General features: G+C 38.8%; 1 protein-coding gene across 5 annotated transcripts in view; it reads right to left on the bottom strand.

The window, feature by feature from the left end:
• Nucleotides 1-22,659, bottom strand: part of SLC1A6 (solute carrier family 1 member 6) — a 50,426-nt gene that overhangs the window by 8,645 nt on the left and 19,122 nt on the right. For 2 of the 5 annotated variants that reach the window (XM_074306800.1, XM_074306773.1), the window contains exons 1-6: nt 12,115-12,367; nt 7,263-7,517; nt 6,797-6,934; nt 5,266-5,470; nt 1,740-1,782; nt 1,058-1,401 (exon numbers count right to left, since the gene is read on the bottom strand). In XM_074306800.1, the coding sequence (XP_074162901.1) occupies nt 1,058-1,401; nt 1,740-1,782; nt 5,266-5,470; nt 6,797-6,934; nt 7,263-7,470 (938 nt within the window). In that variant the 5' untranslated portion in view covers nt 7,471-7,517; nt 12,115-12,367. Of the gene's footprint in view, nt 1-1,057; nt 1,402-1,739; nt 1,783-5,265; nt 5,471-6,796; nt 6,935-7,262; nt 7,539-12,114; nt 12,368-12,744; nt 12,786-22,659 lie in introns of those variants that run through there. The other 3 variants (XM_074306782.1, XM_074306790.1, XM_074306763.1) reach the window with 3 other exon arrangements.

The following is a 22,659-nucleotide window of genomic DNA, read 5'->3' as shown; positions in this document are numbered from 1 at the left end:
TGTATTTCTTTCAATCACATGAAGCTGGGAAGGAGAATGACTGTTAATGTGAAATAAGAGCATCAGCCAATTTTGATGATTTTGTTAACTATAATAGAAACATTTTAAATCCTAAATTCAATGAGCCAACATGGAGCCCAGGAAGGTGCTTAGAATTCTTCAAGCTATGATCATGACTTTGGGATCTTCTAAAGAGGAGAGCCTTTGCCTAATAACTTGCCCCCATAATGTATAAGCTTCATAGTCTGTTCTACTCATTCACTCCTCAGGGTTTTGAGGTTCTTCACTTGGCCTTCACTTCACCAAATAGTCAGGCCAGATCCCAGAGAACATAGTTCACTAAACCTTTATGCAGTCTCCTCCTTTCCTTAACTACCACCCTAACCAACTTTATCCTTCTCTCTCCTGAGCATCCTCCCCCATTCTGAATCATACATCTTCACGACTCTCCTCTTCTGGCATCCTCTCCAGCTTGTGTTTGTTCTCCATAACTAGATTCCCTTCACCTCAATTTAAGTCCCTCCTCCTAATCTATTCCCCCTTCCCACCTTTCCAGGTTTCTTATACTTTACTTCTCCACATTTACTCTACTGTATTCCTGGCTATTCCATGAACAAGACACTCCCTCTATCATTTCCAGGCATTTTCTTTAACTGACCTCCATGCCGGAAATGTTCTCCCCCCTTAACTCTACTTCCTGACTTCCCTGGTTCCTGTTAAATCTCAACTAAAATCCCACTTTCTGTAGAAAATCTTTCCCCACACTTCTTAATTCTAGTGCCTTCCCCCTATAATTGTTTCCCACTAATCATATACATAACTTGCTTTGCTTATATTTGTTTACAAGTTATGTCCCTCATTTGGTTGTAAGTTTCTTAAGGTCTTTTTGTATCCCCAGCCTTAGTGTGCCTGACACACACTAGGTACTTAATGTGTATTGATTGGTTGATTGCCAATAACACTACTCCTTTAACATCTTCCATCCTTCTCATTCAACTCTGAATCTTAACCCCTTCCACTTCAAACTCTAAACACAGATCTAGCCTGCTTCACTCACCAGATAATGACACCAACGAGTCTCATGATGGCTTCGTTGAGGCTGTTGAAGAATACCTTCAGGGCATGGCCCTTTTGTTTCATGCTGCCAGTGACCAGGCCAAAACTGACTGAGAATACCACCAAGCCCAGAGCATTGATTCCACTAGCTGAGCCAGGCACAGGCACAGTCTCCTCAAAACTCATTACCTCTTGTAGGGTGCCAAGGGCACGGGTAACATTGTCCAAGACACTAGTACCGTTGTCCATTAAAGAAAGAGGTGAAGGAGAAATACCCAGTCCTGTTCTGTTTTCCATCTTCATGACAGTCCTGGTCACCACCCTGGTGCTGTACTGGGTCTTGAACTGAAATCAGAAAAATCAAGCCCGGCCCACTACTAAGAACAAGTTGAACTAAATATTTTCAATGATCTCTTCTAACTTTGAACTTCTGTGAAGTTTCAATATTCCCTCCTAGAGCTTCAGTCTTCATGTTACCTTCTATGTAGCACATGAGACCTTCTTTATATTTATTTTAATTTGAAGTCATTTGGTAGGCGTGTTCACCTATACAGGTGTCCTAGAGTCCTCTGACCAATCCTTAGAAGGACCTCTCTCCTTCCCTCCCATCCTTGGACCCCCTCACTACGATACTTATACCCAACTTTATCCTTATGAACAAAACCTTGACCTTCCTCCCTCACCTGTTTGAAGCAGGCTTCCACAAGGTTGGGTGGGAACATATTCCTGCAAAGAATCAAGGGTGAAAAGATAGTAAGACTAAAACATAAAGAATAGTATAACCACAAAACATAGAACCTCAGATGTAGACAAGATATTATCATAAAGAACATTCAAAAACATAAATGGAAGGAACTGCAGATTATCATAGCAAAAAAAATGCTTTAGAACCCAGAGTTTTCTAGCTACCCCCAATCCAAATCCATCATTTCATAGGTGAGAAAACTGAAGCTGAGACAGAGGAAATGGTTGACCCCAAATCATCTAGCTGGTAATACAAAAGTTCTAAAGGCGTTTTATTCCAAGTCTAGTGATGTTTCTATTATGCCTTACTGCCTCCAGCTGAAGTAGTAAAGATGGAAAGGGACCAGAAATAAGTAAAATTTCATCTCTCCTCCATCTTAATTAATTAAATTACAGTTTTAAAAAAAAACACAAAAAAAACATGGCAACCTAGGTGAGCTTCTTCATGGGCTGCCTCCCCACACCCACTGCATCATTCTTCCCCTTCAATGGAATTTGTCTTAAAAAGCTGATTTGAGGACATTTAATTATGTTTGCCTAGATGCCAAAATTGCTAGCTCCAGCTCTGTCTGATCTATGAGGGTCATGGTCTCCAGTCACAGGGTAGTCTCTAAATAGCAGCAACCTAGCTTATTAAACAGCTCCTCTATTCTCCAACTCCTTCCTACAAGTGCTATTGATATGATTTTCCTGGTCCATCTTTTACTATCTATCTTTTCTTTACAACACAATAATCCTTTGCAACCTGCTCTCACCTTCATATTAATATATATTTGCCTCTATATCAAAGAATATAGTCAACAGGGCACTGACCATAGATAATTAGAAGATTTCTTTGTTCTGAAGAAGGGTTCCATGGATTGGGGGAAGGGATTGTAAGTGATAGAAATAGTTTTAAGCATCAATAACATTTTTTGCTGAGGTAATTGGGGTTAAATTATTTGTCCAGGGTCACACAACTAGGAAATATTAAATGTCTGTGGAAAGATTTGAAATCTGGTCCTCCTGACTTCAGGACTGATGCTCTATCCACCGCACCATCTAGCTGCTCCCCAAATTTTTTTTAAAAACTAAATAAAATAGTCAAAACACCTGGATTTAAAGTTTAAGTTCAACCACTCATTATCTATGAGACCATGGGCAAGTCATTTAACTACTCAGAGACTCAATTGTAAGTTCCCTGAGGACAGGGTCTGTTTTTAGAATTAGAAATTTTGGTTCTGCACTTACTATCTATGTAAGATTAGGCTAAGTTAATTTCAATGCTCTGGGTCCCAGTTTCCTTATATATAAAGTGAGAAAATTATATCAAATTGCTTCCAATTCTAAAAGCTAAGAATCCTTGTGATGCCATTTCCCTAACTATTCACACAGGAAAAACCAACTGGATGACTGTTGTCCAGAGTATGATATGCAATTGGATACACAACCTACAAAGCAGGCCTTTCAGAATATAGACCTTGGGCAGTTATCATAAATGGACAATGAGCCAAATGTAATATTGAACAAAAGGGAAGAAATTGCTTTTGGGGAAATTGTGTAATGCATTTAATGAGTACATATTCCTTCAGAAAACAAAGTCCATTTCAAAAAACTTCTAATGATATTAAATAGCTTTGATTCATTGAACACTGTAGTAGTATACAAAGAATTAAAAATGTGGGTCATCCATAGGGTCCTTTTTTCAGGATATGGTAGTCAAATATTGATTACAATGTATCATCTATGAGGAATTATAAAGAAATGCAATGTAAAGAATATCTAAAAATGATATGATCATGCCAGTCAGCTAGTCAACAAGCATTTATTAAATGTTTACTATGTGCCAGGCAGTTTGCTAAGGGCAGGAGATACAAAGAAAGACCAAATATAAAGTAGTCCTACTCTCAAACACCTCAAAGTCTCCTGGACTCAGAGCAAGGAATGGACAGTCAACAAACTATGTTGATATTCATGCATCGTCAAGCAATCTAGATGAAACCCTCCAGGCTGGGGGGAAACCCGTGATGGATATATGTAAAAATAAGAACAAAAATCATCCAAGGTGAAAAGATATAGATGAGTTATGATCTACAATAATGGAGAGAATGCCCACACTGATAATAGTCCAGATCCATTGACATTTTTTTTTCATTGACATACTTTCTGAAGAGAATTTACAAGTTTGGGATTCTAGGCCTGAGATTTCCATTAACTATTTATGCAACATTGGGGAAATCACATCACATTTCCTCCCTGTTTAAAAAACAGTAAGTTGTTGAACTAGTAGGCCTTTTCCCCCCTATCATATTCTTTTTTAAATTAGGTATGCTGTTCCATAAGCTATATTCTAGTTATAAGCTCCATCCCACAAAGTCTTTTATCTTGAGCTGTAGTGAGGTGAGGTAAGACTAGACATATCTGAAAAACTACTGTGGGGGGTAGGATTAGATTTGTTCTTGTCTCAGAATTAGAATAAAGATCAAATTAAAAAGAAGCAGATTTCAGCTCAATATGAGAAAAAAATTATTAATAGTCATCCAAAAGTGAATTGGTCTTCCAGTGAGATATATACTGAACCTATTATTATCCTACCTTAAAAATAAGAAAATTGTGATGTAGAGAGGTAAAGTCCCTTGTTCAGAGTCACAAAAAGAATAGAATCAAAACATCAATTAAGCATAAAGTATTTATGGAATACTTTCATTTGGTCAGCCCGATGCTTGGCGCTGAGAAACATAAGACTCAGTAACTACCTTCAAAGTATTTACAGTAAGTTTAAAGAAATGACTTCCTCATGAAATAAGAAAAGGAATTGCATGGAGACTACTATCCCAAGCTATCAGGTCAACTGGCAATGAAGAAAGAAAGAAAGAGTGTAGAGAGCCAGTATTGAATAAGTCCATGTACAGGAAGAATCCAGTTCAGGTATTACTTGAGACCTGCTCTCTGTAAGGGCTTCACACAGCTCAAAGCACTGGCTGACCATCTTCCCTGACAGTGATGAGAAACATGCTTGAGATGAATTTAAGATATCTTAGTGAACAATGCATGTAATTTGCACAAGTCATCACAAACTATACAATGTATGACTGTTAAATAAGTAGTTTGTTATTGCTAATTGCTACAATTTATGACTCTGTTAGATAAGTAGATAATGACTGCTGGTTACTGTTTAAGGTTAACATCAAGCTGGAATATTGGAAATGATGTATCCCTGTAAGCTTGAAATGTATACTCAGTAGCCTGAAAAAGTTGAGTGTTGTTTCAATATTAGTTTAGAGAGCATATAAATCCTGGCTCTCAGATCAATAAGCAGAATTTCATAACAGATCCCTGCTTGGCTCATGTAATTTCATGACCACACTCTCCTCATTCAATGTAACTGGACTCCCACCAAAAAAAAAAAAAAAAGATACAATCTGCTGGTCCTGGAGGATAGGAAGAGGAATGTTTCTGGATTTGACAGGAATAAGGAACACTAACCTGACAAGATCCATGAAGGCATCAGCTGTAGGGATAGATTCAATGCGGCCCTCCCGGTGCAGCCCTTCCTTCGATCCTTTCCCAGGATGGATGATAGTGACCATGAGGATGCCGATGAAGACTGCAATGATTGTTGTCACCATGTAGTAAACAGCAGCCCGCATCCCCATCCGCCCTGAAGCCTTGTTGTCCAGAGATGCCATACCTGGGAGAAACCACACAGTTCAGCTCTTTGATCTACTTTTTCCAACAGATCAGTTCCTTTGTGTCACCTACCTCACTTCCCCCTAGTTTACCCACCATTAATACCATTCTTTCATTGACTCTCTACCCTTCATCTATCCCTACTCCTTAACCCAACAATTCTATGCCTACTCCTTACCCAAATCCCACTGGACTCCTCAAATCCCACTCCATCCCTGCTTCATTAGTTCTCCTCTATCCTAACCAATCCTCATTTGACCTACTGACCTGCCCTCTAGCTATATCCCTTTTCCACTGGTTCATCCAACTTTACCTCTCCTTACCATTACTGCACAATCTTCTACTTCTCTATCACCATTATGACCCCTCCTATCCATAGACTTCCCAGCTCTCCTCTTGCCCAAAACATGCCTTGATACTTCTGGCTCTAGAAAGCAGGTATTTTATCCTGGCACAAGAAGCAGGACAAGCCATGTTCCAACTTTCCCTTTGTCCCAGACATAATAAGCAGTTCTAGGGGTCATTTCATGGATGGCTTTACAGAAGAGCAATTCATCACATGGTCTCTGACCAAGTCATTTTTAGGGATACAGAGTTATTTTCATCACAGAGGGCCTGAGAGCTGAATTTTCTGGAGATCAGAGTTAAATCCTAATGAGAAGGTCACTAGACTGATATTCTCCTGTGCTCTACTCCAAAATCATGTAGGAATCATGCATATATATTCTTTGGCTATTCATATTCCCATCCTAATTTCACAGGACCAACCCAGTTTTCCCAAAACCTCAAAATATACACAGACATACAGACCATGTCACTGACCACCCCATCTGAAAGCTACACTTTGACTCCCTTTATTCCTTCCATCAATCCTGATTCTATTTTGACTTTTTGCCATCATAACATGGCTGCACCCCCAATGTCCAGCACTCTTCCATTACCCTCTTCAAAAAAAAGTATATATCCCACACATGCTCTCACAATCTTATTAGTGAAAAGATGTGAGAAGAAACAAAGAATAAAAGGAGGTGTCTCCTTAGAGCCAAAGGCAACTGGAGTTTTACGCTTCCACGGAAAAGTAAAGGATACTTGCACTGAGTAGTTGGCATAAGTCACATTTTAAATAGGAAAACTTGCGTCCCTAGACAGAATAATTCTCCAGGTTGGACTTCAGTTTTGCTCTATGTCAGTAATGACCCCGGATTCAAGGATCTGGGACAAGGTAGTGAGTATTTTTACACATAGTTATGGGCCAAAACAATATTCCCAGGTGTGGGACACTGGGAAGAAAGGGATAGTTCTGGAGGTGGGTATAGGTCCTCCTTACCTGTGATGAGGCTAGAGACAATGAGAGGCAAAACCAGCATTTGCAACATTCTCATCAGCAGCTCTCCAGGAAAAGAGAAGTATTTAATCTGCCGATAGGTTAGTTGATAAGGGCGCAGGGCAAAGGCAAGACTGATCCCTAGTGGGCAAGAAGATTGTGGTAAACAAAAGTAGTAAGAAACTGTAGGTCTCCTAGATAAGAAGCTTAAGAGCATCTGTAGGGGACTGCTTAAAGGAAACTAACCAAGCTGCAGCCTATCAACAAGGCAGCCCTAGAAAAGATCTCTTCAAAAACCAAATCTATGCAGTGAGGGCACTGAGAAAGTCTGTTTTCTAATGTTTACAACCAGGCCATTCTAAACTGCTTCCCAAACCCCAGCAATACAGACTTAGATCTAAAGGTACATCCATCCAATAAACACCCATTCCCTTCCCAGAAGTGTCTCTATCCACTCTCCCATGCTTACCTATGATCACAGCACTGACTGTGAGAAGAATGAAGGCATTTCTCCGTAGGAACCGGAACAATCGCTCCCGGTTCATAGTTTGGATTTGCAACCGAGTTCGAGCAGCACGCTGTTGCATGGAGTCCTGCAACCCTTGTAGCCAACTTTGCCTCCCAAGGCGTTGGGAAACACTTTCCCTCAGAAAAAGGCTATTGGCGTGGCTACTCATCCTTAGAAACAGTGCTTTGGAGGGAAAGCACACAGGGAGCCCCAGCTCTGGGGAGAAAAGAGCAAGGGCTGAAAGGAGGGCAGCAAAGATAAGGACATGGAGAAAGTGGGGAAAGAAATGAAAACAAGGGATGGACAACATGGAAAGAAATACTTTTTAAATTCCTCTACATACGGAAGTTGGCTGCACATAAGGTTGCATGAATCTATGAGAAACTCAATTTGGAAGGTTGAGGTAGGCCAGAACAATGAGTTATAGAACCTTGCATGAGTCTACTAACTGTAATCACAGAGAGTTCACCTTTTTTCAAGCTAAAAATGAAAATGGTGATACTATCTGCATTAGAAAAGTCTCTGATGGCAGCAAAGAAAACTCTGGGACAGCAATTCATAACCTTTTTTAAATCATGGAGTCCTTTGGGACTCCTTTGGGAAACCCATGGACACCTCAGAATCATGGTTTTAAATAAATAAGACATAAGATTACAAAGAAAATCAATTAAATTTAAATACAATTGTCAAGCTATTTTTAAAAAATAAATTCACTGATCCAGTGATCCTCTCTTGGACTAGTCTAATACTCATGAGTACTCTCATGAGAATGCAATAGGACAAAGCTTCTTAAGCTATGGGTCGCATATGGGGGTCACATAACTGAATGTGAAATTATGATTTATTATCAGCAAATGTTTAATTTGTATGCCTATTTTATATAGGTATTCAGATATATAGGAGTTGCCACTTTAGAGACAAAGGAATTGGGTTTTCCATGGAAAACTAAGAGGCAGTTGGTCTGAACAATTTGTGTGAGTCACATTTTGAACAGGAAAACTTGAGTCCCTAGACACAATAATTCCTGAGGTTGGATTTTACCTAGATTGGTATTTTATATACTTATATACATGGAATCACATAAAAAGTATGATTTATTATCAGCAAATTATGATTTATTAATAGTAAATATTTCATTTGTATGCCTATTTTATATACCTATGTAGCTGAGTCACACAAAAATTTCTTAGGCAAAAAGGAGTCACAAGTGGAAAAATCTTAAGTCCTGAAATTACTTTCTACCCTGACATATACCTGGCTCTTGACCTTTCCATTCTTTTAAGCAGCTCTGATAGCCATAATTGCATAATATTAACTGAATAAACCCAAAATTGTTGCCTTTCTACTGGGCGACTATTTTCTGGTCAGTGTTTTCCTATTTTCCTATTGTCAATTGCTAAGAAATTAGGCTACCATCAATATTACTCTTTCCAAGCTCTTTAAAGGATACCATTGATTGAAGGATATTCCCTACTTTTTCTAAGGATCATAGCTCTTTCCTTCTATCAAGTGAAGCCCCTGCCTACCAATTATCTTGCAATTAAAGATTGCTTGCAAGAATATTCCATCCTCTTTCTCATTTAGACTTGGACCAGATGATCATGAGATCATCTGAAGAGATGAATAGACAGGATTAATTTCATATTAAAGATATGAGCTTTAGAGCTGAAAAAGACCTTAAAAGTTATCCAGTCTGAGTCTCTCATTTTATAAATAAGGAAAATGGGATCCATAGCACATGGGGTGACTTCCCTAAGGCTATATAAGTTTTTAAAAGCAGAGTCTAGATTCAAATCCATGATCCTAACTTCAAAGTCAGTGCCTTTTCCATGATGCTACGAATCTCAAGTGTTATTGCTAACTCCTGAGTCAATGAACTAAGGTGGGGAAATACAAATGTAGCATTTCTATAAGTATTACTAACAACACTGAACCAATCTAAAAACACCTACAGATCTGTTCCATTTCAAGTGTATTGGTTGCTCTCCTTCTAATTATGTTTACAAAAGCTCCTGGAATGATGTCACTTAGTTGGATTAAATTAATTCTCAAAATTTTTTGTTTGGTGAAAAATAATTGCACTTAATCTTTTCATATTCTCTTCTACAATTTTGGGGGAGTATTATTGTTGTTACTATTTTTGTTTTTAAATTGATACTCAAATCTTTTCTGCTTTTATGTCTACCATGCTTCTGGATTTATCAAGTAGATCACAAATTTCTTGAAAAGGCAGTTTTATGCTTCCTCTGACTTTCTCCTGGTGGTAACTCATGGATACCAGTATTTCTCTAAGAAATTGTGATAGAATCAGTGTCTCCTTATGTCTATTTTCCATTTCAGGGAGTCAATTGCTTAAATTGGGGCCATTAAAGCTGCTATAATTAACATAGTTTCAACTCATTTTAGCCTTTATTAATTTTCACATTAATTTTGGGTTTTGCTCCAATTACTCTGTGAACTGACTTCACAGAGAATTGATTCTCAGATGACTCCCACATCAGTAGTCAATCATTTTCTCTCTAGTAAATATTTTGTCAATTTGTCCTGCAGGATGGCATAACATGGCAAAATGCCATAACTTGTGAGACTGGAGTTTCTATCCCTCACCTCTGACCTTTGTTAGTTGTGTAGCTATGGGCAAATTGCTTAACCTTACTAAGTCTCAAGCAATTACTGAACACCTGCTTTATTTTTTGTCAGCTAAGCAGTTTACAATCTGCATTACTAAAAGCATTTTCCATTTCTATGAAATTACAAATCTTTGACTTTTAAGGAACAGTGAAGGTGAGAAGTTTAAGGTGCATGAGTTGGGAGCAATCCAAGGAAACTTGAGAAAGGAAAGGTAAAGTTACAACCTACTGGACTAATGGAATAAAGAAAGACTGTCAAATAGCAAACATATTAGACCTATACACCTCCAGGATTAGCCAGAATTTTACACACACACCCGAACTCTCTCAAAAGCTCCTTTTTCCCAAAGACTACTTTCCTCTGGGGGAGAGGTTTTCTCTTGGTCAATTGGGAAACCTAGTATTTGGGTCCAGGAAACAGAAAGTCCATAATGATGTAATGTAGATATGGGTTTCACTTCCAGCTCAGCAATTTACATCTGTGTATTTGGTAATTCACTTTCCCTCTCCAAACTTCAATTTCTTAATCTGTAAATTGAGAGGACTGGATTGAGGGATCTCTAAATCCAGATTTGGATCCCCAAAATAAAGTCTCCTGGGATTGGGATATGCATATCTGATCAGTCCTTGGGGTTCCCAAGGCATTCTAAGGCACTCTCCCACACACCTATACTTTCAGGCATATCCCCTCCCCCTAGCCCTCAGGCATCCAACCCCTTTAGCCACTGGCAATATCAACTATTTAAGACTGCTGCCCTCTATGGGCCCCAAAAATTTCCTTCAAATAGCCTGAGGCGCAGGCAAATGTACACAGAGAAGAGAAACAAAAGCAAGGATGGGGAGGGACATCAAGACAGGAACTTAGACACAGAGACAGACTTGAAGGTAGAGATAAGAACCATGGATTTTGGGATGGAAAACTAGAGGAGGAATACAGATATGGAATTAAGGACATGAATGTCGACAGAGATTAAAGAGAGGATAGTAATATAGAGGGATGATAAAATGGCAATAGAGTCATGGAGACAGAGAGAGAGACACGAACATGAGGAGATTGGGGACAAGAAGGAAAGACAAAGACACAGAAATGAGAATAGGGACAGGTACACAGAATTAGGACCCTATACACAAGGATACTGTATAGAGAGAAGATCAGGACATATAAATGGGTACAAGTTTGAAAAGCTGGGTGCATGATCATGAAGATAAGGACACAGAGGGGCAAGTAGGGACAGAGAGATGCAAACATGAACAAAGAGATAAGGATCCAGAGACAGAAATGGGCACGGGCACAACTGACAACTGGAAATAGGAACATGGAGATAAGAAAAGAGATAATCATGTTCAGAGAAAGAGGAATGAGAGAGAGAGAGAGAGAGAAAGGGATATAGAAAAGGAGATAGAGAGAAATGGAGCTAGAAAAGAAGATAGATAGACACAGATAGACAGAGAGAAATGGAGCTAGAAAAGGAGCTAGATAGACACAGATAGACAGATAGAGAAAAATGGAGATAGAAAAGGAGATAGAAAGATAGACAGACAGAGAGAGAGAGATAATTATATACATATATAATTATATACATCCACAGGGAGATAAGGTTATGGACACAAATCGAGTTGTAGATATAGACATAGAGATGGGCCTTAAGAAGTGGGGACATAGGCACAGTGATGAGGACATAGCCACCGAGCCACAAAGAGAGGAATAACATGGAGTATGTGGATGGGGCTACAGGCATGAATACAAAGACAAAAAAATGGGAACACACAAAGATCTAGAGACGGACTCACAGTTGGAGATGCAAAGGTAAGGATACAGTCATGAGATTAAAGACAAGGAAACAGATTCTGAGCACAGAAAGGGGGGTACCTGGAGCATGGACAGAGAAAAGGGGATGTGAACATGAAGATGAAGACGTGGGCACAGAAATAGGAATCCAGAGACAAGGACATGTACATGGAGGTAAGAGCAGAGACACAGACATGGGAAAACAGGCACAGAGATGGGGCCACAGATATGGCAGTGAGAGCACCGACAGACTCAGACTAAGAACGGATTAAGACTCAGGAGATGAGAATCGGTGTGCCCATGTGCATTCCCGGGTCCTCCCCCATCCTCCCATCTCCCCACGCCTGAGAGCCCAGGATGGTATTTCACGGAACCCAGGATGGAGCAGACTCACCCGGTTGCCCTCGGGGCAGCCTCGGCCCAGATGCAGCTGTGCTGCAGCCTCCCAGGCAGGCTGTTCACAGCCTTGGGATTTGGTTATGGACCAGATGGGAAAGACTGAGCACTGCCCCGGAGATGGCTGAGCTGCGAGAAGGAGGGAAGCTCCGAGGAGGAAGATGAGAATGGGAAGCCACGGAGTGATCCGGGCTGTCCCTGCACTCACGTGTAAGCTGAGGGGGAGGGAAAAAAGGAGGGGGACTGACTCTGGGGGACCAGGGTTCCCCCGCCCACCCCTGATCCTTGGCCTCTCTCCTGTAAACAGGCAGGAAGCCTCGCTGGTGGGAAAGGGGTGGGAAGGGAGATGTCTGTCTGTTGTCATGCTCTGGCTAAGCTTCAGCAGCTCCTATTCCTTCTCTCCTCTCCTCCCCCATACAAGAGATGCTGTGGGAGGAGGAGGAAATAACAAATACATTCTTTCATTTTCTGGAAGGACACAGACAGTTATGGATTCATAAAATGTTAGATCTGACAGAGGTCTTAGAACACAGAAGACAATATCAGAGATGAAAGGGACTCACAGTCTAGCATAACCACCAAAAATTTACAGATGAGGAAACTAAGGACCAAAGAGGAAACTACTTACCTTACTGGAACAAAAGTCTCTTGACTTCCAGACTTGGAAGTGATGATTATGAAGAGATTATGAAGTGATGATGGACTGAATTGAGTCCAAACTCTATAAAACCATCTACCCCAAAGAGAGGGGAGATAGATAGATAGATAGATAGATAGATAGATAGATAGATAGATAGATATTGATAAAGTAAATGAAGTTAAGTGCCTTGCCCAGAGTCACACAGCTAGAAAGTATTAAGTGTCTGAGACCAGATTTGAATTCATGTTCTCCCCACCTCTCCAGGGCTTGTGCTCTAGCCACTGTGCCACCTAGCTGCCCCATTATTGTTATATTTTTTGGCTGCCTGCTTGTTTGGGGAATCAGAGAGGCTTGAGAAGGGTAATGAATGGGAAAAGAGACGATCAAAAAAGCTAATGTAGCCTTAAATTGCACCAAGAGAGGCAAAGAATGTCCAGTCTGAGTGATGGGGTAGTCCTGCTCTGTTCTGCTCTGGAATATTGAATTTCATTCTATGCATCATTTTAGGAGAGCATTAATAAGCTGAACAGTGCTCCAGAGGAAAGCTTAGGGTCATAGATAGACTATAAGAGACTTTGGAGGTCATTTCCCCTAAACCTTTCATTTGAGATGAAAAGATGTATTATCTAACGAACTGGGGAGGGATTAGACACATCTTTGTTCACCCCAAAGAGCAGAACAATGACGGGAACTTGGAGGAGCCAATCTGAGCTCAACTAGAGCTATCCAAAAGAATAATGAAATGCATCAGAAGATCATGAATTCCCACTCAACAGACATTTTTAAACAAACCAATTCCTGGGTATGTTGTAGAAGGGATTCCTATTGGTATAGATTGGATTAGATAATGACTTTTGAATTTTTTGCAGCAGGTAATATAGCGGATGGAGTACCGGGCCTGGAGTTAAGAATACTTGAATTCAAATCCATCCTCAGTTACCACTATGTGTCTCAGTTTCCTGATCTGTAAAATTGGAAATAATAACAGAATTTACCTCAAGTGAGAAAAATTTTATAAAGCTTTTTTTTATTAATTTTAAGGTGCTATTGCTATTATGATTCTGAGGCAGTTATTCCTCTTTTTCTAATAGCCAAGATCACTGGGGGATGATCCCAGTTCTGGTGGTGTGTTTCTACTCAGGCCAATCTACAGAACAGGCACTTGAGGAATATCAAAATCTCTGGCAAATTTGATTGTGGTAGAAATGCCCTAAGAATAATCCCCTGGTAGGCAAAGGGTAGTCTTACTGCCCCAGAAGCAAAACCAGACTAGCTCAAATGAAAATAGCCCACAGCTAACACAACAGGACTTGTCACTTGTATTTGCAAGTTTGGGGGTTGGTCATTGTGCATAGGTAAGCTTATAGAAGAGAACTGAGGAGAATTGTCATTTGCAGAATGCTTTAGAGTTCTTGCCATTCACAACAGCCTTATAAAGTTGACAGGGAGAGTCCCTTTTACACAGAAGAAAACAATCTGAAAGAAATGAAAAAACTTGTCCCAAATCATAGTTAATTGGTGACAGAACAAAACTCAAACCCAGGCCTCTTCTTTTCAATCCTTGTAATCCCCTTCCATTCTCAGCACTATCTTTGTTTGTGATGTTGTTGTTGTTAATTTTGTTTTTGTTATTTTTTTTTTACCAGAAATATGTTATTGATGCAGATGATCACCTGGTGAGGAACCACCTCCACCAATAGAAATGGACTTTTTTCTGCAACCAGTCATAGAGTTGCATGGAACAGTGAGACACTAGGTGAATTTCTCTTCTCACAACCTCTGAGGGAGGTAAAACCAAAACTATTACAGAGATAAGGACAGTGACATCTAAAGAGGTGAAGTCACTTGCTAAAAATCACAGAGTTAATAAATGTCTGAGGACTTGAACCCACGCCTTCTGACTCCCAACACAGACATCTGTCCCTTACTCTGAGGAAAAAAAAATTGAGGCTAATCCCTCAGTGGGGAAAAGCACAGAGCTAATTATGGTAGACTCCATCTGGGCCATCCCTAAGGCCCCCAGAGCTCATTACAGGAAAGAAACTCATTATTAGATGTTGGATTGGTTTTTCAATGTTCCCACCAGGGACCCAAAACTCAGAGGCTAAAGTAACACTCAGCAATTGCAAGGGTAGCAAGGAGTCCCTCCCTCCTACCATCCATTCTTTCTCAGCTGTGCTGTTAGAAATGACCATCTAGGTCTTAGCAGAAAGCTGAATTGAACCTCAATTGAAATCAAAAGCACAGGGACAAGTGATAATCAGGAGGTTTGAAGAAGTCTTAATTGAAAATATTTTAAAATAAGTTTTCCCACTCCTAGAGATTTTTCCCTTTTTCTTATTCCTGTCTGCTTCCTCTGGGTGTCTTTTGATGTATCTTTTTTCCTTCATTATCCCATTTTGTGAGTATCCATGAAGTCTCTATCTTCATTCTCTATTATTCACTCTCTCTCCATGAACTTATCCTCTTCCATTGCTTCAAGATGAATTACTTCCAAATTGTCCCCGACCTCTGAGCTCCATCTGGTCCTGAATTTTCCAGTTCCTTACACCATAACACCTTTCCTTGATACACTGCGTCGTAGGATTTCAAAATTTAGATTCTATAAGAAGGACTTAGCCCTGAGCCCAAGTCCTAGCTTTTCCAAGTAGCTTTCCAAGAAATCCAGTTCCCTCTCAGAACTAATACAAGAATACTTTGTCCTTGACCCTGAGGCTTTTTCTTTGCTATTTTTTCTTTATCTTACTGGTCATAGAACCTTAATTTATTTCACTAAACTTTAGTCCAAGATACTGTGCTTCTTGATGAAGCTCCCTACAATTCAATATCTGCTGTATTCAATCCCTATTTCATGCCACACAAAGAAAGCTTAAGAGAACTAGAGATTTTTGTCCTAGAGAAGTTTGTGGGGAGTGGGAAATAAGATATATGCTTTAAAATATCTGAAGAGTTTTCATGTAAAATGTTTGATGCGTTTATTGATGTTTGCCCAATAGAGCTGAACTAGAAACAATAGAAGAATAAGGACTATAAGCATGCATGTTTAAGATTAATGTAAGGGAGATAAATCCTAACAACTAACTGCCTCAAAATACTTTGGTAAATAATGAGTTCCCTATCACTGTAGATCTTTATAGTTGATCTCTTGTCAGGTGTCATAGAGAATATTTCTCTTCAAATGCAGCTAGAACTAAATAGTTTCTGAAATCTCTCCCAAGTGTGAATTCTGTGAGTTTTACAGGTAATAATTACTTGCATTGGTACTAAGCTAGGTAGAATTCCCACAACTTCCAAATAGCACCAGTTAACTGATGGGGGCTAGCAGCACTATGGCAGATTCACATTCAGGACCATGGATAACAACAAATTACCTTGTTACTAATAACAGATTTAGGAATAAAGGGTTCACAGGAAGCAAAAGACAAAGGAGTCCAAAATAAAACCTCTAAGTAGGGGGAGAAAGCAAATCATGTTGTTACTGTCGGAAATAAAGTTGGAGCAAGTATGGATTCAGGCCATAGCCAATGGTCTTGTGATGGAGAGAGCCATTTGCACCCAAACAAAAGACTGAGGACTGAGAGTGTATCACAAAATAATATTTTCACTTTTGTTATTGTTGTTTGCTCGCATTTTATTTCCTTTCTCATTTTTCCCTTTTTAATTTGCTTTTTCTTGTGTAGCATGATAATTATGGAAATATACATAAAAGAATTGCACCTGTTTAACATATACTGGATTACTTACTGTCTAGGGGAAGGGTGGGAGAAGAGAAGGAGTGAAAATTTTGGAACCCAAGGTTTTGCAAGGTGAATGTTGAAAATCATCTATGCATATGTTTTAAAAATAAAAAGCTTTTTTTAAAAAGAGAGTTGGAAGACACCTCAGAAGATATCTAGTATAACCCAAAGTTGAGGAAGAATCTTTTTATTCTGGATTTGACAAACACATGACAAACATGAACATTTCCAAAGATGTTATCTTATCAACAATTTGACTTTTTAATAAACAAGTTTGATGAATTAGTTTCAAAGCTATCTTGCTCCCTCTGAACTTTCTTCTAGTGTCTTCTGTGCATTTTTTAAATTGTTTCATTGGTTCTTTTTCATTTTGGGGGTATTATCACCAGCTCTCGGTTCTAATACTCCCTTCATTTAAGAGAGAGAAAAGGAAGGGAAAGAGAGGGGAGGAGGAGGGGAGAGAGAGAGAGAGAGAGAGAGAGAGAGAGAGAGAGAGAGAGAGAGAGAGGAAGAGAAGAAGAGAAAGAGAGGGAGAGAGGGAGAGAGAGAGAGAGAAGAGAGAGAGAGAAGAGAGAGAGAGAAGAGAGAGAGAAGAGAAGAGAGAGAGAGAGAGAGAGAGAGAGAGAGAGAGAGAGAGAGAGAGAGAGAGAGAGAGAGGAAGAAAAGGGGAGAGAGAGAGAATTCTCTTTTTGACAAGCAGTCAAAAAATACAAATTGATTCCTGAATGTTTTTTTAAATTGTGTCACTTTCAGCAGATTTTCTATCTGCATATGTTTGGCTTTTGTCATTCTTCCCAAATTCATTTTCTTAAATGTGATTGCTGCTTAGTCACCTAAAACACAGGGATCTAAGGCAAGAAAGGAAAGAGAAAAATTCTACTTTAAAAAGGCCTAGTCTTAATCTAGGATTTAATCCTATGACCCTATGAATATTAGGTTTTGAAAATAAGTGAAAGTCCAGACATGCACACAAGTTCTTTCTTCTCAAGTAGATTATAAACTTTCTAAGAACATCCCTAGAAAGGACAAGCTATGTATAGAGATGGAGATAGATAGATTTTTAATGTGGGCCCATCACTTCATATTTCTCACAGACTTACTTGATTCTCAAAATGTCTCCATTAGGATATACCTCTTTTAGGCTTTAACAAAATTGAAGATCATAAGGGAGATAAATAATGAAATGTGAGGGAAAGGTCTTTTAATCATTCTATATCTTAGAAGGGATTCTTGATTTAAGTAATATAAAAAGACCAGCAGAAACAGTCAACTTACATTTTGGCTAATTGCTTCAATAGTTTGTTTCCAGCCACCAATTTGAAGATCTAAAAGAAATCTAGAAAATATGCTGGATGATCACCATAAGTTAGGGTGAAGTCCTAAGGGAACCCATCTCTGAACCAGAAAGAAATGTAGAATAAAAGAGTTTGTACTTGGGTAGGGCCCTACCCCCTTCCTTATAGACGACAAATTTCAGCTCCTGAGGGAGCTGAACTGGAAAGAATTCTGCCAATCCCAAACTGAGTCTCCCTCCTTTCTGAAATTATACAATAGCCTTGCAAAAAGAGTAGCAATAGCAGCACTAAAAGAGAATCAAATTGAATCTAAAGGTGGAGGTAATGGAGATAATGATGATGATAATAACATATTCATATTATATTTTATAATAATTGTAGCTTATATTCATATAGTATTCACTATATCCATAGAAGAGGAAGTCCAAGGAATTCAGCCAATCTACCCATCCAGCATTGATGACAAACCTATGAAGAATTATCCTGGTAGTAAAGCAACCCACCTGGATCAAGACATTCAGAAGATTATAACAAAATCTCTAAGAAGCTAACCTAGAAATTGTTATTTGCCTCATTGCATCTGACAGAAGATCAACCCATCTAGCAGAGATGCTAACTCTATGAAGAGTAAGCCCAGTTAAGCCATCCATCCAAGTTATATGCAATGTGCTATAGAGAGCCAGCACATTCCATAAGTAAAACAACTAATCTATCATTGATACACTGATAGACCACCTCCCATGGTGAACATCAGGAAATCTACAGAGAGGACATCAAGTCCCTGTTCTTCTGGATTAAGCTGAGTTACCTTGGCCAAATTATTCCTTAAGTGTCTCAAAAGCATTGTATTTTGTTTCTACTACTCCCCCCAAAAAACCTTTTTATGTATTTATGGAACAGTATGCTTCAGAATATTAAAAGGATCCCTTTGTTATGGCATTTTCTGTGAATATATTTTCCTTTTTTAAGATATATACCATTATTTTAAATATATTTTCATATTAGCCATGTTGCAGAAAAATCAAAACAAAAAAGAAAAACCATGAAAAAGAAAACAAAAAGGTGAGTATAGTATGCTCCAATCAACATCATCTCCATAGTTTTTTCTCTGGATGCAGATGGCATTTCCATGGGAATTACCTTGAATCATTGTGTTGCTGAAAACAGCTAAATCTATTATAGTTATCATCACACAATGTTGTTGTTGTCTACAATGTTCTGCTTCTGCTCACTTCACTCAGCATTAGTTCACATAAGTCTTTCTAGTCTTTTCTTAAATCAACCTGTTCATCATTTCTTATAGAACAATAATATTCCATTGCATTCATGTATCATAACTTATTCAGTCATTTCCCAAGTGATGGACATCCACTCAATTTCCAATATATTTTTCCTGAAAGATATCTGAAAGATAATTGTTCATGGGAATCATTATTACTTCAGTGAGTAGTCACCCATGGAGTTACCCTTAGAACTTTCTAAAGTTGTGGACCCAACCTACTAGCACCAGTAAGATTTGGGGGAGTGAGCCCAGAGAGGGAGCTACATTTGCAAATTGATTCTATTCAAGTCCTATTAATTGAATACTTTCTAAGTGCAAAGCACTGCCAAATAGGGAAGCTGCAAAGTTTAATTAGGACCTGGTCCTTGTCCTCAAGATGCATACAGTTTGTTCAAAAACTATATTGTATACCCATGTAACTGTAACACATAGAAGATCAAATGTGTAATAGAAAAATGCAAAATAAAGTACTCTCTGAGATGCGAAGGGGAAAGGCTGTTACTAACTTTAGGCATCAGAGAAGATTTTCTGAAGGGTGAGACATCTGATCTGACTTTAAAAAATGAGTAGGAATTCAATAAATGGAGAATTGGAAAAAGAACCTTCCAACCCCAGGAAACAGAACCACCAAATTCACTGAGCCATGAGAAAGTAGTCAAATTTAGCTGAAGCCTAGAATGCATGCTAGAAGAATGGGATCCAAGGGAATAAAAGGAAATGAGGCTAAAATTGTCATCTAGAACCAGACTATGAAAGAACTTGAACACCAGAAGAGAAGTTCAGAATGTGATCAGTAGGCAATAACAAAAAGCTTTTAGGGAACCTTGAGCAAAGGAATTACATCTCCAAATCAATATGGAAGAAAGATACTATAGCAATATGAAAAATGAATTTGAAGGGGCAAGAAATAGATAGTAGACTACAGAAATAGTCTAAGTAGATAATAATGCAGGTCTTAATTTGGATAGCAGCTATGGAAATAGCTGGGGGGAGGGGGATGATTAGATGGAACAGCAATTGTGGAGATAGGAATTGGTGTCAGATTACCAATGATAAATGATGGAAAAAGAAAAGCCAAAGATAACACCATGTTGTGGATTTGGCAAACTACATATTTATTTCACTCTGGATGCAAAATTATGTTGGCTTTATGCTATGTCCACAGAGCATCCAACAGAAACAAACACTTATGGAACAGAAATATCTTAAAGTTCTCTTAGTTTTCCCACTGTGATCTAAGACCATGAACATGTGTTCTCTTGCACTGCTATGAGAAGGAGGCAGCAGACCTACTTTCCACCCACAGACTAGTCATCTTATATCTCTATACTGCATTTGCAGGGTCCCCCACTAGCTCTTGATTCTTTCTGAGGGAAGTGACCTTATTTCTCAAAGATAGAACTGATTCTAGGTCACATCCCCATGGAATGCATGAGCCAACAATATGCTTAACTCAAGGAGAAAGGGAAGCATTTCCTAAAAGTAGATCCTGATGCCCCAGAAGAGAAGCCACAAGGGACCCTGGAAAGGGGTCTTTGATAATTAACTGCAGAGGGACAATGCAGAAACTAAGTCTATGCTTTATTGAGAGAAAAGGAAAAGGGAAAAGTAACTAGAAAGTGGTCAAGAGATGGGAATATGAATTGACTCTGATACCAACTAGCTGTGTGATCTAATGATTCTTTGTCTACAGTATGGGGAAATATATTAAATTACCTTTAAGGATCCTATCCAGTTCTGACAGCCTAATTCTATAATTCTAATCTGCTTCTTAAGTCTTCATCCCTAGAAAACATTACTGAAGATCATAAAATCTTGGGAGATAAACTGGGGTTTTCATCACTCCTAATTACTAAAGGTAAAGAAAACAGAAGAGACAATATTTGAGACTTGGGAAGCAAAGAGCTAATTCTGCCTCAGAAATCTCTTGAGTGAAATTCTGAAAATACAAACAGAAACAATTTTAATGAGGAAGAAGAGGAGTATTTATTCTAAAAAGAGTAATGAAGTCGACATGTGCTGAAACAAATACAGACTAATGTATATACACAATCTCTGTATCAATTGGCCTATTTTTCTTTGTTAAAATGAAGGATCTCTTGAAACAGGAATATTAAGAAATTAATATGTTAAAAATTCATCCTAAAGACTTTTAAAAAAATAATAGAAAGGGACAGTTATTTGTTGCTGTAGATTGAGCACCAGCCCTGAAGTCAGGAGAACCTGAGTTCAAATCTGACTTCAGACACTTAACACTTCCTAGTTTTGTGACCCTGGGCAAGTCATTTAACCCCAATTGCCTCAGCAAAAAATAAAATAATAATAATAGAGAGACCAATGTGACTATACAATACGGAAGCAGGATGAATATAGATTCTCCCAATAGATTTTAGTCTCCTGCTTAATATCAAACTTGACCTTATATCCTAGCTTGAGCCCTTTTAAATTATCCACCTGAACTATCCTAAGAGCCTTCTCTTTCCCCTTCTTCCTCTTCCAGACTTTACCCTTTTATTTCATGCTTCTGAAACCCCTAGTCTGTATTCTTCTGAGCCACAAATCCCAGGCTATTCTCAAACTCTTGTTCCATTGTTATTTATAAATTTTTCCTCATCATATATTTTCCATTTCTTGCACTCATGAAAACTGAATACTGGATGTTCATTTTCTCATTCCCCACTCTTTGTTCCTCACTAATATTTCTAGGCATTCCCCCTACTACTAATACCTAGAGACCTCTTTTCATTTAAGGTTCATAACATTGGTCTACATGATACAGACCAGACTTGATGGAGGCCCTATCTTACTCTACCTTCCCTTCTCATTGTGGGAATCATTCCATTTCTCTGGGTCTTAGATCTCTGCATCACATGCTTCAAACACCTTCTTGCACTCAAGAACATATAGTCCTCCCTGGAGCATAATGCATCCCCATCCATTGCCCCTCTATTCCTTTAGTACTGGAAACTGGGCCATGAAGAGAAGTAAGCAAATTTCTCCTGTCACTTATAGACTCTCTCTATTCTATCATTATTCATTACCCTTTTCTTTGAGGGTGATGAATTCCTTCTTTCCTGAATTAAGGGAGACCTGAGTTCAAAATCAGCCTCATATTCTTACTAGTTGTATAACTCTTGTTTACCTCAATTTACTTTTCTATGTAATGAGGGTAATAAAAGCACCTAAAGATTATTATTGACCCAAGGGGATATTATGACCAAAGGGGATAAAACTTATAAATTTCATTTATTCCTCATATCACTCCTATAAAAAAGTGCTACGTGTACCTTCCCATTATCCCCTTTATATCCCTATTATCCACTTTACAGGTGAAGAGAGAGAGCAGAAGGAGATCATATGATCTGTCCATATGCCAAATTAATAAGGATTCAAGAGGGATTTGAATCCACACTTTCCTTAATGTGCCTCTCTTCCTTTCTCATGGATTTTACTATCTGGTTCTCTATTCTCCTCTCCATTCCAAGCACTACCTTCTTACTCAGAGATTACAAGAGACATATAGATCTTCTCTTAGACCCAATGCACTCTGAATTACTCCCTCATCACTTAACAGGCATCTCTCTGAACC

The sequence above is a fragment of the Sminthopsis crassicaudata genome, chromosome 1 (assembly GCF_048593235.1).
Source record: "Sminthopsis crassicaudata isolate SCR6 chromosome 1, ASM4859323v1, whole genome shotgun sequence".
In the NCBI taxonomy this organism is placed as follows: Eukaryota; Metazoa; Chordata; class Mammalia; order Dasyuromorphia; family Dasyuridae; genus Sminthopsis; species Sminthopsis crassicaudata.
Note: the sequence above shows the minus strand (reverse complement) of the source record. Positions and strands in the feature narration are given on the sequence as shown.